Source organism: Cebus imitator, unplaced genomic scaffold, assembly GCF_001604975.1.
Source record: "Cebus imitator isolate Cc_AM_T3 unplaced genomic scaffold, Cebus_imitator-1.0 Scaffold190, whole genome shotgun sequence".
Taxonomy (NCBI): Eukaryota; Metazoa; Chordata; class Mammalia; order Primates; family Cebidae; genus Cebus; species Cebus imitator.
The window spans coordinates 1,122,185-1,138,601 of NW_016107505.1; the positions used below are offsets into that span (position 1 = coordinate 1,122,185).

The window sequence follows — 16,417 nt, forward strand, 5'->3', positions numbered from 1 at the left end:
TATTTTTAGTACAGATGGGATTTCATCATGTTGGCCAGGCTGGTCTCGAACTCCTGACCTCAGGTGATCCACCTGCCTTGGCCTCCCAAAGTGCCGGAATTACAGGTGTGAGCCACTGCACCTGGCCATTGCCGGCATTTGAGTATAATGTAGTGGCCAAGAGCATCTGTGACATGCATGTCAAATTTTATTCTAAGATGCTCTTTGGGAACGGAGGGTACAGACCACAAAATACCCAGCGCTGATGTCCCACTAACAGGATAAACAGGTACTGTGGCAATCGATGTTTGTCCATGAAGAATTGAAAAGGAAGAGTGAAGTCTGTTCATTAGTGAGGTGACTGACATGAGTTGTATTAACTTGAGAATTTGCTGCAAACTCCTCTTTTGAGTCTTGACACTCTTTCCACAGATCCTACCTGCCCCGTATTACCAAAGAATCCGCTTCCGCCACCAAACCCCGAATTTTCAGCCTCGTATCAACATGGAAGAAAACAAACTGCTCACCTTTTCCAGCTACGGACTGCAGTGGTGTCTTGATGAGCTAGACAAAGAAGAATTTCAGACATTTAAGAAATTGCTCAAGAAGATATCTTCAGAATCGACCACATGCACTATTCCACAGTCTGAAATAGAGAATGCCAATGTGGAATGCCTGGCACTCCTCTTGCATGAGTATTACGGAAGGTCGCTTGCCTGGTCCACATCCATTAGCATCTTTGAAACTATGAACCTGCGAACACTCTCCGAGAAAGCAAGGGATGACATGAAAAGTAAGTGCCACTTGAGGCAAGTCAAGGGCAGGGGAGGGGAGGTGGTTTCAGATTCTCGTGGAACAGGGAAGGCTCATTGTTCTGTAGTCGGGTGGTCACACCTCTGCTGTGTGTCATCATCATTGGCTGGACATGGTCCTAGCCTGTAAAATGAAGGAGGAGGGAGGAATGGGTAGACAATGACTGCACCCATGCGGAGTCCCATTGGAGTTCAAAGGATTTGAAGTGTCTGTACTGAGCTTAAGCTCCGGAGTTAACACGGGTCAGTCGTGAGACGTTGGGAACGTCTCCTGTTCTGACCCTTGGTTCCCACATCTCGGAATAGGAAACGTGATACTGTATGTGCCACTGCAGAATTTCGCTAATGCAATGCGCGGAAACTGGCTAAGGACCTCACTGCGTTATTGAGAACACTGATAGTTGTTCGGGCAGGTCTTGAGCTTGGTCATGGGGCGGAGGACTCGGGTTCCAGGTGCTGATCTGTGGCTCAGTCTTACTTAGATTGTTGATGTCCTTATTGCAGCAAGAGTTCAGATCAGATTCTGTGATTATTTTAGGGTATTGAGGAGAAAGGTTATTTAAAAAAAAAAAAATACTTCTTTTATCTGGAGAATCTCTTCAACTCCAGACTGAAAACAAATCCCTTGACAGAGCCCCTGAATTGGCCCTACAAATATGGGTGTGAGCTGGGTGCTGTGGCTCATGCCTGTAATCCCAGCACTTTGGGAGGCCAAGGTGGGTGGATCACCTGAGGTCAGGAGTTTGAGACCAGCCTGACGAACATGGTGAAACCATGTCTCTATTAAAAACACAAAATAATAGCTGGGCATGGTGGTGTGTGCTTGTAATCCCAACTACTTGGGAAGCTGAGGGAGGAAAATTGCTTCAACTTGGGAGGCAGAGGTTTCAGGGAGCTGAGATCGCACCATTGAACTCCAGCCTGGGTAACAGAGTGAGATTCTGTCTCAAAAGGTGTGGCATGCCTGCTCATCAATCATCTGGATGCAGCTCAGCAGTTTTAGCTGCAAAGAACTTGAAGCACACTCTGTTCTGAACTTGGAAGAGGCCCCGTGTGCAGCGCATGTTGGTATTATTCACAGAAAGAGAGGGCATAGGAATGAGAACTGGGGTTCATCAAGTCAGCACTGCACTGAAACTGTCATGCACCCCACCACTGACTCTCAAACCCCCCCCAACCCCACCAGTGAAGTGGACTCCTGGTGGCTGAAGCCACAATACAGAATCTTCTACGTTACATCACTTGGCCAAGTTCACGGGCTAATAAGTGGCAAAGATCAGTTTCATGGTTTAACGTTCATCTACCATGGCACATGTTTAAATTCTCATATGTCAAGTGCCAGAGATTTGCAGCTTTCCATGAGGTAGAAAGAAATGGGCAACTTTAAAAATGGATGGTACAGGCCAGGTGGAGGTGGCTTATGCCTGTAATCCCAGTACTCTGGGAGGCTGAGGTGGGTGGATCACTTAGGGTCAGGAGTTCAAGACCAGCCTGGGCCAACATGGTGAAACCCCATCTCTGTTAAAAATACAAAAACCAGCCTGACGTGGTGGTGCTTGCCTGTAAACTCAACTATGTGGGAGGCTGAGGTAGGAGAATTGCTTGAACCCAGGAGGCAGAGGTTGCAGTGAGTCAAGATGGAGCCTGTACACTCCAGCCTGGGTGATAGAGTGAGACTCTGTCTCAAAAAAAAAAAAAAAAAAAAAAAAAAAAAAAAAAAAAAAAAGTATACATAAAAATGTCTTAGAGTTCCTATTCCAGATGAGAGGGAAGTCTACAGTCACTTCCTGGAAGGAATGAGCTTTAGGCCGAGACGAATGAAGGAAAAAAAGTTGGCCAATTTGCCTGATCATGATAGAGAAAAATATTGTGAGCATAAAGTAGGGGCATTTCAAAGCCTTTAGTAGAGGGCTTGGCTGGCCATGGAGAATGAGGAGGTGAAGACGGAGGGATACAAGTCAGGTAACACAGCATCTTGAAAATAGTTGTAATAGGCCAGGTGCAGTGGCTCACACCTGTAATCCCAGCACTCTGAGAGGCCTAGGCAGGTGGATCACGAGGTCAGGAGGTCGAGACAATTCTGGCCAACATGATGAAAACCCATCTGTACCAAAATACAAAAAACTAGCCAGGTGTTGTGGTGGCCACCTGTAATCCCAACTACTTGGGAGGCTGACACAGAAGAATTGCTTGAACCCAGGAGACAGAAGTTGCAGTGAGTTGAGATCGTGCCATTGCACTCCAGCCTGGTGACAGAGCAAGACTCTGTCTCAAAAAGAGAAAATATTTGTAATTGCAAATAGAAGCAATTAAATAACTTTAAAGAGTTGATAGTAGAAATAATCATTTTTATTTCGGCACTGTTGGAAAGTTGCAGAGTGACCCAGGAGGGAGTGTTGGAGAGATGTGGGGGGGAAGTTTCAGGTTTTGGCCATGAGGGAAATAAAGGTGGGTTAGAATAGGATGATGGCAGAGAGACAAGTAGAAATGGAAGATGCTTCAGAAGCATACAAGACAGTTCCTAAGAACTAAATGCAGAGAGAAGACAGTGTCATGAGTGGTCTCCGTGTTTCTGGCATGATAAACTGGGTGGATGGGGTTCCATGACCTCACCCCATGGAAGAGATATTTTCTGAAGTAGATTGGGGGATGGGTAGCCAAGGTTGGACCTTGTAAGTTGAGGGCACCTGTATTTGGATAACTCACAGGCGTCGAGTGAGTCTTTGACTAACTGGGTGTGGCGTTCAGGACAGGTTTTGAGAAGGACTCCTGAAAAGAAACACTTAATCACCATAACTAACCTCATCATGTGACTTGCCCAAGGCCATCCAGCAAAACTGGGGCCAGAGAATTCTTTGTAAGCCTCTGTTCTTCAGTGTGCTGCTGACCCAGGAAGGTCCGACTCCATTGTCGTTGTTATGGGCTGAGATCCTGAGGTTTGTCTTGGTTCCCTCCAGAATTTGGGCACGGGAGATTCTTAACCTTGGGTTGGGGAATTGCTATGACTTCATTGACCCCAGTCTGCCCTTTTCTTTTTTTCTTGCAGTACATTCACCAGAAGATCTTCAACCAAGAACAACTTACCAAGGGCCAAACAAGAAGGAAATGCCAGGTTAGTGGGGTGGGGGGAAAAAGGGATGTGCTGAAGGCCACGTGGCAGCCAGTTGGCACCTTTTTTTAATTTTTGAGATGGAGTCTCGCTCTGTGGCCCAGGCTGGAGTGTAATGGTGCGATCTCGGCTCACTGCAACCTCCAACTCCCGGGTCCTGGTTTAAGCAATTCTCTTGCCTCAGCCTCCGGAGTTGCTGGAATTACAGGCATGAGCCACCATGCACAGCTAATTTTTGTATTTTTAGTAGAGACAGGGTTTCACCATGTTAGCCAGGCTGGTCTTGAACTCCTGACCTCATGATCCACCTGCCTCAGCCTCCCAAAGTTCTGGGATTACAGGCATGAGCCACCGTGCCCAGCAACCGGTTTGCACTTCTGGGAGTAAAGCCATGATTTCTGATAGCCCAATGTTCTGTCTAGTGTAACCACCTTACTGTTAGCTGACCAGGTGGGCTCTGAGGATCTGATCATTCTGGTCCCTCTCTTGCCAAGTTCAAGATTTCTGTGGTCTTAAGGCTTTCTTACAATGTAAGGGCTTCCCATCTTCAGTTTGGATAAGTTTATGACCTTACTATGACAAGCTCCTCCCAGTAACCCAGTTCGGAGGCTTTGCTGGAGAGAACCAGGTAGCATGAACCCAGACTCAATATAATTCCCCATACGTTTGAGTCCTGACCCCGTGCCAGGCGCTATTCTGCACAGTTCCAATACATCGCTCGCCGAAGCACAGGTGGATCCTGTGTGTTCATGACGTTCACACTGTGGGACAGGAAAGACAAACCAAAAAACTTAAGATGAAACCAGGGAAGGCAAAACCAACAGGGAGAAATGCAGGCTTGTGTAGACAACATGCATTCTCTGCTGTGACCCTCGCCACCACCAACTTGCTCAGCTCCCAGCAGCCAGTGTGGACCGTGAAACCTAGTCTGGTTTGTAAGGGGTTGAAACCAATCTCGTTTTGATGGAGTTTGTTCAGGCTGTGGGCAGGAAAGAACTCTTCACCGGGCATGGTGGCTCATGCCTGTAATCCCAGCACTTTGGGAGGCCGAGGCGGATAGATCACAAGGTCAGGAGTTCGAGACCAAGCCTGGCCAATATGATGAAACCCCATCTTTACTAAAGATACAAAAATTAGCCAGGCATGGTGGCAGGCACCTGTAGTCCCAGCTACTTGGGAGGCTGAGGCAGGAGAATTGGTTGAATCCAGGAGGTGGAGGTTGCAGTGAGCCGAGATTGCACCACTGAACTTCAGCCTGGGCAACAGAGCAAGACTGTCTCCAAAGGAAAGAAGGAGAGAGGAAAAAAAAAACTCCTCAAAGCTCACATCTGAGTCACTGACATCTGAGTCTCAAAGTTCGACATTGCTCAGAGTTTGATGTCAATCTGGGTTTTACACAGTGTTATGTGTTATCCTTCATATGATAACACTGTCTTATAGGTCTAAGGTCCTCTGAAAGGATGGACAGGCAGACCCAGGGTCAGGTTTAGCAAGTTTATTTCAACCTGCCAGGCTGGCTGCCTGTCTCACCATAGGCAGTGAAGGTAGCAGCCTGGCTTACAGACTGCAGGGATTATGTATGGGGTTTGCAGGTAGCCAGGTGCTATTCTAAGAAAAACTGCCTCTTGGTTCTTAAGTGCTAACATCCTGCTTAATTGGGTCACCATCCTGGGTTTGAGAGCCAGGTACAGCCACATCCCTGAACCCAGGTGCCCGTGAGGCTGTTTTTGCTGTGAGCTCAGCTTAGCAGGGGAGAATGGGGAAGGGGGTCTATGGGCTTGCCTTGCTGTGACCCTAACAATAGGTTTTATAAGTGAATGGTGTATTTAGAGATAGCATAAAATAAACACACAGAGTAACCTCGATAGCAGAACCAAAAGGAAACTGACAAAGCCAGGAGTCTTGTCAGTCACACGAGGAAATATCTCTGAACTACTCCTGGACACAAGAGCTACCACTTGAGACCCTGTGGGTCAAGCACTGCACCAGTGCTTGAGCTCAGTCTCAAACCTGTGTGTACCTTAGTGACTGCCGTTAGTTGTCCAGTGAGACCCAAAAGCTCAATGGCACGCTAAAACCTCACATGGTAAACGGAGGCAAGGCCAGCTCATGCCAGAAAGACTTGACTCCTGGTGTTATCCATGTACAAAGACCCACTCTCCCCTCAGAGCTTACATCATAGAGGATCACAAGCCTCCTCATAGCTCCTAATTGGCTGCATATAGAAAGATGTCCCTTGAAACTAAGCCAACCCAATAATGCAGTTTTTTATCAAGCTGTAGAATCCAATGTGGTATAGGCATACAATAATATTTGGCATAAAAAGGAATGGCATGGCTAGACACGGTGGCTCATACCTGGAATCCCAGCACCTGGGGAAACTGAGGCAAGTAGATCGCTTGAACCCAGGAGATCGAGACCAACTGGGGCAATGTAGCAAGATCCCATGCCTACAAAAAAAATTAAAACAGCTGGGTGTGGGAGTGCGTACCTGTGGTCCCAGCTACTTGGGAGGCTGGGTCATGAGGATTGCATGAGTGGGGGGGCGGGGAGTGGTTGAGGCTGCAGTGAGCCATGATTGTACCACTACACTCCTGCATGAAAAAACAGGACTGTCTCAAAAAAGTACTAACGTATGCCACAAAATGAATGGACCTTGAAGACACTAGGCTAAATGAAGGAAACCATTGCTAAAGGATGTATATTGAAGGATTCCCCTCATATAAAATGTCTAGGATCGGCAAATCCATTTAAATACTAAAAGTAGATCAGTGGTCACGTAGGGCTGGGGTGAATAAGGATGACGACTAAGAGGTTAGGGTTTCTCTTTGAGGGTGATTTAAAAAAAAAAAATTCTAACGTTGTAGTGATGGTTACAATCTGAAATTCTCAATCATAATTGCACACTTTGAATGGGTGAATGGTATGATTTGTGAATTTTATTTCAATCTATGACAAAACTCTAGAGAAGACACATACATCACTCTGACATCAGCATTGTACACATGATTCTAAAGCCCAGAGAGACAGATTTGCCCAAGGTAGATCAGCCAACAGAAAGCCTGATTTTTTTTTTTTTTTTTTTTTTTCAGACTAAGATGTCATCTTTGTGTTCGATCTTATAAATTCTGTGTAACTTCAGATCGTTTCATCTCTTACATGACTAATCTGTTTAGTCTAACAGGTTGAATGCATTATGATGCTGAAGACATAGCTCCTCATATAAATCCACCCCCACAAGGAAAAGTGTTCTTCCCTAGCATTGTTTTTTCTTCAGATAGCTCGATGCCAGTTTATATATCATAAAATTTTAAGAGTACAATTCAAGGATTTATAAACAAGAAATGATCACCACAATCCAATCTTAGTACATTTCCATCTATGCAGTAGGTGTGAAATACTCACTGTGGTTTTTACTTGAATGTCCCTAGTTACATTCAGCGTCTTTTCCGTGTGCTTACTGGCCACTTGTATGTCTTCAGATAAATGTATATTCAAATCCTTTGTCCATTGTTAACTTCATGATATCGTTGACTTGCAATACTTTTTTTTTATTGTGCTTTAAGTCTGGGGTACAGGTGCAGATCTTGCAGGATTGCTGCATGGGTACACACATGTCATGGTGGTTTGCTGTCTCCATCCCCCCATCACCTACATCGGCCATTTCTCCCAGTGTTATCCTCAATCTCCCCGCCTCCCGCTATCCCTCCCCTGGCCCCCTGCCCTCCAACATAACCCTGTGTGTGATGCTCCCCTCCCTGTGTCCATGTGTTCTCATTGTTCAACACCTGCCTATGAGTGAGAACATGCGGTGTTTGGTTTTTCTGTTCTTTTGTCAGTTTCCTGAGAATGATGGTTTCCAGATTCATCCATGTCCCTAAGAAGGACACAAATTCCTCATTTTTAATGGCTGCATAACTTTCCGTTCTATCGTTGATGGGTGACTTGCAATACTTTTCTAAGGTTCTGACAAAGTTCTTCAGCAGAGACAAAAGAACAAGGTGAAGAAAATTGGCCTGTTTTATTTTTGCATCATTTGGAATGATCTTACAATTATTTACCCTGAACCTGTTATTGTAATGAATAACAGATTTCTTTCCAGTGTTAAATCGCTCTTGTTTTCCTGGAATACATGTGACATAAACACTGTTACATACCTTTTGATATGCTTTTGGACACAGTTTGCTGATAAGTCACTTAGGATTTGGCATCTGTGTTTGAACTGGCCTATAATTTCTTCATTTATTTTCCTTTTTTAAAGTTTAGATGAAATTCACATACCATGAAATTAATCTTTATACAACTTAGTGTTTAGTGTGTTAACAAAGTTGTGCAACCATCACTGCTACCTAATTTCAGAAAACCTGCATCACCCCAAAAAGCCACATACCTATTAGCAATCATTCCCCAACACCCAACCCCTGGAAACTGGTCATCTGTGTTGTTTCTGTGAATTTTGCCTTTCCTGAACCTTCCATATAAATGAAGCCAGACATGTTGTATTGTGACTGACTGGCTTCCTTCATTTAACTTTTTTTTGAGACAGTCTTGCTCTGTCGCCCTGGCTGCAGTGCAGTTGTGCCATCTAAGCTCACTATAACCTCCATCTCCTGGGTTCAAGTGATTCTTCTGCCTCAGCCTCCCTAGTAGCTGGGACTACAGGCGCCCACCACCGCACCCAGCTAATTTTTTTTGAGACGGAGTTTCACTCATGTTACCCAGGCTGGAGTACAATGGCGCGATCTCGGCTCACCGCAACCTCCGCCTCCTGGGTTCAGGCAGTTCTCCTGCCTCAGCCTCCTGAGTAGCTGGGATTACAGGCACGCGCCACCATGCCCAGCTAATTTTTTGTATTTTTAGTAGAGACGGGGTTTCACCATGTTGACCAGGATGGTCTCAATCTCTTGACCTCGTGATCCACCCGCCTCGGCCTCCCAAAGTGCTGGGATTACAGGCTTGAGCCACCGCGCCCGGCCCACCCAGCTAATTTTTATATTTTTTAGTAGTGATGGGGTTTCACCATATTGGCCAGGCTAGTCTTGAACTCCTGACCTTGTGATCCATACACCTCAGCCTCCCAAAGTACTGGGATTACAGATGTGAGTCACTGCACCTGGCCCATTTAACATAATACTTCAAATAGTTGTCAATGTCATGCTGTGTTTCAAGACTTCATGACTTGTTATGGCTGAATAATATTTCCTTTATGTATATACCACTTATTTATCACATGATGGACATTCGGGTTTTGTCTTCTGGGCTATTATGAATGATGCAGCTATGGGTTCTCACGTGCGTGTTTGTGTAGACACGTGTTTTCAATTCAGGGAGCTGTATACTTAGCGAAATTGGTGGGTCCCATGCCAACTGTTTCTTTTTGAGGAACTGCCAAATGGGCTTTCCTAAGTGACTGCACCATTTTGCATCCTCACCAACACCTTAATGAAAGCTACAGTAACATTTGCTACTCTATTTTTTATAGTCACCATCCTAGTAGGTGTGAAATACTCAGTGGTTTTGATAGGAATTTCCCTGATGATGATGATCAGAATCTTCATGTGCTTACTGGCCATGTCTATGTCTTCAGATAAATGCGTATTCAAATCCTTTGTCCACTTTCAACTTGGTCATAATCAAGTTGACTTGAAATACTTTGCTGAGGTTCTATCCAGATTATGTAGAGACAGGATTTTAAATAGAGATTCCCCTGTTCTCCGGGTTGTCTTTTGACATTCCTGATACTGTCCTTTGAAGCTCAGCAGGCTTGAATTTTATGAAGACAAATGTGTTTCTTTGTTTGTGCTTTTGGTGTTACAGCTTCAAAAAAAAAAAAAAATTGCGTAACCCAAAATCAGAAAGTTTACAACATTTCCTCTTAAGGATTTTGTACATACAGGTCCTTTTTATTTTATTTTTCTGAGATGGTGTCTTGCTCTGTAGCCCAGGCTGGAGTGCAGTGGCCCGATCTCGGCTCACTGTAACCTCCACCTCCTGGGTCCCAAGTAGGATTCTAGCTATTCTCCTACCTCAGCCTCCCAAGTAGCTGGGATTACAGACACAAGCCATCATGCCCAGCTAATTTTTGTATTTTTTAGTTGAGATGGGGTTTCACCATGTTGGCCAGTCTGGTCTTGAACTCCTGACCTCGTGATCAGCCCTCCTCGGCTTCCCAGAGTGGTGGGATTACAGGCATGAGCCACCGTGCCCGGCTGTAGCTACAGCTCTTAAAGGCATTTAGGCCTTTAAACATTTGAGCTAATTCTGTATATGGCATGAAGTAGAGGGTTCAATTTCATCCTCTTGAGTGTAGATCACCAGTTCTCCAGCAATGCTTATTGGAAGGACTATTCTTGTCTAGATGTTCTTGTGTAAAATCATAGGTGTATGGATTTATTTGTAAACTTTCAAGCCTATTCCATTGATCTCTATGACCTTGTGCCTGAACCACACTGACTTAATTGGTGTTTATGGTTTTGAAAATAAAGGGTGTTTCTCCAGCTTGACTTCAAGATAGATTGGCTATTATGGGCCTGTTGAATTTCCATGTGAATTTTAGTATCAATCAGCTTTACAATTTTGGCAAACAAAAGTAGCTGGAATTTTGATTAGATTGAATTATGTCATGTTGATGAATGTTGGGTATATGACACATTAAGTCTTTCAACCCATAGACACAAGATGGCCTTTGCATTAACTTAGGGTTTTCTTTTTTGTTATATTTTTATGGCTTTCAGAATAAGTCTCTCATTTGTTAAATTTATTCTGAAATGCTCTATGCTATTATGAATGGAGTTGTCCACTTTAATTGCTGATGCATAGAAAATCTTTGGATATTGAATCATCTGATCTTTAATGCTCATATTACTAACACCCTCGGCCCTGGCACTGAGCCAGTGGCTCTGTGCTCTAAACTGGTCAGAAGATTAAATGTGCCATGTAATCTAAGTTTATCTGGGATGTCCAACATCTCTGATTTGAGTAATAACACAGTATATTGGTGTCTATTCTTCTCCCTTCTCTTCTGCAGAAATTTCACAAGCTATCAAACAAGATAGCGCCACAGCTTCAGAGGCAGAAGAACAAGGTGAATGCAATATTTGTTTGTTGCCCTCCTGGAAGGCAGTTGGGTGAGAGACGTCCACATTGTTTAAATGGCAGGGAAATCCACTTTCCCTTTCTTCATCCTCATTTGTCGCTGGTGTGTGATTCCCTCCCTAAGAGACCTTGGGGTCAGCACCATGGACAGAACCTTGCACATTCACTGTGATTACCTACATTAGAGCTTTTTATTTTTAACTGAAAAATAAGAATTATTTATGGGGTTGTGAAGTTTCAATACATGTATATATTATAGAATGATCAAATCAGGCTAATGAGCCTATCCATCACCTCAAATATCCTTTGTGCTGAGAACATTTAAAATCCTCTTCTAGCTATTTTGAAATATACCTTGTTATTAACCTGTCACCATGTTGTGCAGAACACGAGAACTTAACTCCTCCTTGCCCAGCTGTCACTTTGTACCTGTTGACAAATGTTTTCCAGCTTTGCCTGTCCACTCTCTGCCACATCAGCCGCTGGTAACCGCCACTCTACCCTCTCATTTTGAGTTTGACATTTTTAGATGCCACATGTGAGATCCTCTGGTGTTTCTGTGTGCCTGGCTTACTTCATGTAACATAGCTTCCTTGATGCTGTAGCAAATGACAAAATTTCCTGTGTGTTTTAGGGCTGAATAACCCATTGTGTATATAAACCAAATCTTTTTTGTTTGTTTGTTTGAGACGGGATTTCATTCTTGTTGCCCAGGCTGGAGTGCGATGGCATGATTTCTGCTCACTGCAACCTCTGCCTCCCATGTTCAAGCAATTCTCCTGCCTCAGCCTCCTGACTAGCTGGGATTACAGGCATGCACCACCATGCCTGGCTAATTTTTCTATTTTTAGTAGTAAAGGGTTTCTCCATGTTGGTCAGGCTGGTCTCAAACTCCCAACCTCAGGTGTTTATTCTTATCCCTTTTCTTTTGCAGAAATTTGGCAATATGGTCATTGTATTTTTAGTGTTCTGAGGAATCTCTGTGCTGTTTTCCAAAACACCTGTACTAATTTGCAATCCCACTCACAGTGTATAGGAGTTTTCTTATAAAGACAAATTCCAAAGATCCATAATTCTAGTGGACTCGAGCTTCAAACACAAGCTTGTTCAGTTGTAAAGATAGAGCTGAGACCAGTGAAGTGCTTTGTTACTAATTAGATAGAATTTTAAATTCCTTCTATTAATCAGTGCTTAGTGAGTAACTATCATTTGAAGAACTGTGAGAATAAACGGTAGGAAAAATTTCTTGCCTTCATGGTATCGAGAACTCCAGAATTCCATATTAATTAAATATTAGTCTTTAATATTAATCTTGTTAATCTTTAATGTTTAGTATTATATTTATATATTATATATTTAAAAATATTTATACATATATACACATATTTTAATGTAAATATTTATATAATTTTTAATTAAGCAGAGCATAATATTTCAAAATTTCTCACTGTTGTAGCTCCCATCAGCACTTCTTTAGTTTTTACTGCCAAGAAGTACTCCATTGTACAGATACGCCATTTTCTTGATCTACTTATCAGTTGATGGCCGTGTGTGTGTGTGTTTTGCTCTGATGACAGGCTACTATAAATATTCACATGTAATCTTTAATATAGAAATAGGATTAATTTATGATTGATATGGAATTGTGATTAATTTAAGAAACTTTAATGTGGAATTATTTGGGATTAATTTGACTGATGTGGAATTAATTAGGATAAAGATGCTATCCACCTCTGGATGTTGTGAGATGGGAGTGGGACAGTCCAAGAGCAGGCTTCCCCCAGGAAATGGGGCTTGAGGCTTTTTATTGAGATGCAACCCACATTCCATAAAGTTCATCCTCTTCAAGTGTGAATCTCAGCGGGTTTGGTAGATTCCCAGTTGCACAGCCATCTAATTCTACAACATTTTCCTCTCCCAGAAAGAAATGCCTCACCCTTGGCAGTCGGTCCATTTTCTCTTTTCCCTCAAGCCCTGGAAACCATTTAACTTGTCACTTCTCTATGGATTTGACTGTTATGGGTCTTTTGTATACATGGAATCATGCAAGATGTGGCTTTCTAGGTTTTTTGGGGGTTTTTTTGGATGGTGTCTTGCTCTGCTGCCCAGGATGGAGTGCAGTGGCGTGATCTCAGCTCACTGCAGTCTCCACCTCCTGGATTCAAGCAATTATCCTGCCTAAACCTCCCAAGTAGCCAGGACTACAGCCATGTGCCACCACACCCAGCTAATTTTTTTTATTTTTTAGTAGAGATGGGGTTTCACCATGTTGGCCAGGATGGTCTCCATCTCCAGACTTCATGATCTGCCGGCCTTGACCTCCCAAAGTGCTGGGATTACAGGTGTAAGCCACCACGCCCAGCTACCAGCTTCTTAAGCTGAGCATAGCATTTGAAAATTTCTTGCTGTTGCCAAGAAATACTCCATAGTATAAATACACCATTTTCTTTATCTACTTATCAGTTGATGGCTGTGTGTGTGTGTGTGTTTGTGTTTTGCTCCGACATAGTGCTGTAAAATTCTGTGCAAGTTTTTATATGATATGTTTTCATTTCCCTGGGATTTATACCTAGTGTGTGAACCAACAATTCCATTCCTATGTCCATTTAGCCTTTGATGGGACTGCCAGACCATTTTGCTAAGTTGCCACATCATTTTGTATCTTCAGCAACTAATGAAGGTTCCAATAACATTTGCTGTTACCCATCTTCACTATAATCATCCTAATGGCTATAAAGTTGTACCTCTATGGTTTGGATTTGAATTTTCCCGATCATATTGAAATTTTTTTTTTTGGGATGGAGTCTCGCTCTGTCACCCAGGCTGGAGTACAGTGGCACAATCTCGGCTCACTGCAACCTCTGCCTCCCTGGTTCAAGTGATTCTCCTGCGTTAGCCTCCTGAGTAGCTGGGACTACAGCTGTGCACCACTACACCCAGCTAAATTTTTAAAATATTTTTAATAGAGATGGGGTTTCACCATGTTGGCCAGGATGGTCTCGATCTCTTGACCTTGTGTTCCACCTGCCTTGACCTCCCAAAGTGCTGGGGAGTACAGGCATGAGCCACCACACCCGGCCTTAAATCTTTTCATGTGCTTATTGGCCATTTCCATGTTTATTCAAAACTTTTCCCCACTTTTAGGAGTCTGCTGTCTTACTGAGTTGTAATACATTCTTATGTATTCTGGACACTAGAACCTTAGCAGATAAGATTTGCAAATCTATTCTCTCATTCTGAGTTGTCTTTTCACTTTCCTGATAGTGTTCTTTGAGGAACAAGAGGCTTTAATTTTTATGAAGGCCACTTTGTATCTGGTTGGTTGTTCATACTTTCAGTGTCATACCTGAGAAACCACTGCTTAATCCAAGGCTGTGGAAGTTTACACGCTGTTTGCCTTTTAAAGTTTTACATTGGCAGTGCCTACAGCTATGTCTTTGATGCAACCTATGTGAATATTTCACCTGCCTCACGCTTTGTGCAGAAATTGATGAATGACTCTAAAATTTATACAAAAATTCAGAGGAACCTAAAATAGCAAAAAAGTTTTCAGAAAAACTTGAAGTTAGGTTTTGCACAGGATATGGGGTAGAAAGCCAACCTCGTTGTTCGGCATGCGGCTGCTCCGGTGTGCCAGCAACACTGTGAAACACTCTTCTTGGCCAGGTGCGGTGCATCATGTCTGTAATCTCAGTGCTTAGGGGGTCCAAGGTGGGTGGATCCCTGAGATCAGGAGTTCAAGACCAGCCCATGTAACATGGTGAAGCCCCATCTCTACTAAAAATTTAAAAAAAAAAAAAAAAAAGGGCCGGGCGCGGTGGCTCACGCCTGTAATCCCAGCACTTTGGGAGGCCGAGGCGGGTGGATCACGAGGTCAAGAGATCGAGACCATCCTGGTCAACATGGTGAAACCCCGTCTCTACTAAAAAAAATACAAAAAAAAAATCAGCTGGGCATGGTGGCGCGTACCTGTAATCCCAGCTACTCAGGAGGCTGAGGCAGGAGAATTGCCTGAACCCAGGAGGCGGAGGTTGCGGTGAGCCAAGATCGCGCCATTGCACTCCAGCCTGGGTAACAAGAGCGAAACTCCGTCTCAAAAATAAATAAATAAATAAATAAATCACATGTAATGGCAGATGCCTGTAGTCCCAGCTACTTGGGAGGCTGAGGCAGGATTGTTTGAACCCAGGAGGTGGAGGCTGCAACGAGCCGAAATCTCACCACTGCACTCCAGCCTGGGCGACAGAGCAAGACTCCATCTCAAAAACCCACTATTCTTTCCTGCTAAATTGATTGCCGTTGCTTTTTATAGTAAGTTTTGAAATAAATATAAGCTTTACAACTTTTTCTGAGACTTTTTGGCCATTTTTGGGTCCTCTGAATTTCTGTACAAATTTTATGATTTATCAGTTTCTGCAAAAAAGGTGGGGCAGATGGAATATTCACATAGATTGCATTAAAGCCTGCAGATGCACTTAAGGCAGATTGCCACATTGACAATATTGTTCTAATATAGGAATACAGCCTCTCTTTGTACTTCAGGGACACCTTTAATTTTTCATTTTTGATTTGTGGTTCAGTATATAAGTCTGGCACTTCATTTGTTAAATGTATTCCTAAGTATTTTGTTTTGCTATGATAAATGGAATTGTTTTCTTAATTTCATCTTGTCTAGTTTATTGCTAATGTATTAAAAATACACAATTGATGTTTTTGTTTGATCTTGTTGAACTTTTTATTAGCTGTAATTTTCTGTGGGTTTCTTATGATTTTCTCAATATACAAGATCATGTCTTCTGCTAAGAGATTAGTTTCTTCCTTTTCCTGTCTTGATGCTGTTAATTTTTCTTAATTGCCCAGGATAGAGATTCCAATACAATGTTGAATAGAAGTTGTGACAATAGGTCTCCTTGTCTTGTTCAGATCATGGGGGTAAAACTTTGTCTTTCACCTTTACATTGTGTGGGTTTCTACAATACATAAATACCTTTTAATGGGTTAAAGAAATTTATCTCTATACCTTGTATACCTTCATCATGAAATAGGTCTGAATTTTGCCTAACATCTTGCCTATTGAGATGATGTGGGGTTTTCCCCCTTGATTCTATTAGTATTCTGTATATTACACTGATTTTTTTAATGGTTAAAATAATCCCTGCGTTTCTGGGATAAATCCCACTTAATTATGATGTATACTTTTTATATATTGCTGGATTCCATTTGCCAGTATTTTGAAGATTTTTACATTCATATTCATAAGTGACATTTATTTTAGCTTCTATAATGATGAGATGATCTTTTCTGGTGATGCCTTGATTTTTAGAATCAGTAATTTAGAATACAGCAATTACTGTATTAACTGGTTTCATGGAATGAGTTGATGAGTATTTCCTCTCCTTTTTCTTTCTTTCTTTCTTTCTTT

At 42.8% G+C, this 16,417-nt stretch overlaps 1 protein-coding gene across 1 annotated transcript in view; it reads left to right on the forward strand.

The window, feature by feature from the left end:
- The first annotated feature begins 397 nt into the window (after positions 1-397).
- The window catches only part of NLRP5 (NLR family pyrin domain containing 5), a 59,208-nt gene continuing 43,188 nt past the window's right edge, over positions 398-16,417 (forward strand). Inside the window, exons 1-3 of the mRNA XM_017546519.2 lie at positions 398-772; positions 3,838-3,903; positions 10,928-10,984. Of these exons, the coding sequence (XP_017402008.2) occupies positions 484-772; positions 3,838-3,903; positions 10,928-10,984 (412 nt within the window). The 5' untranslated portion in view covers positions 398-483. The remainder of the gene's footprint in view (positions 773-3,837; positions 3,904-10,927; positions 10,985-16,417) is intronic.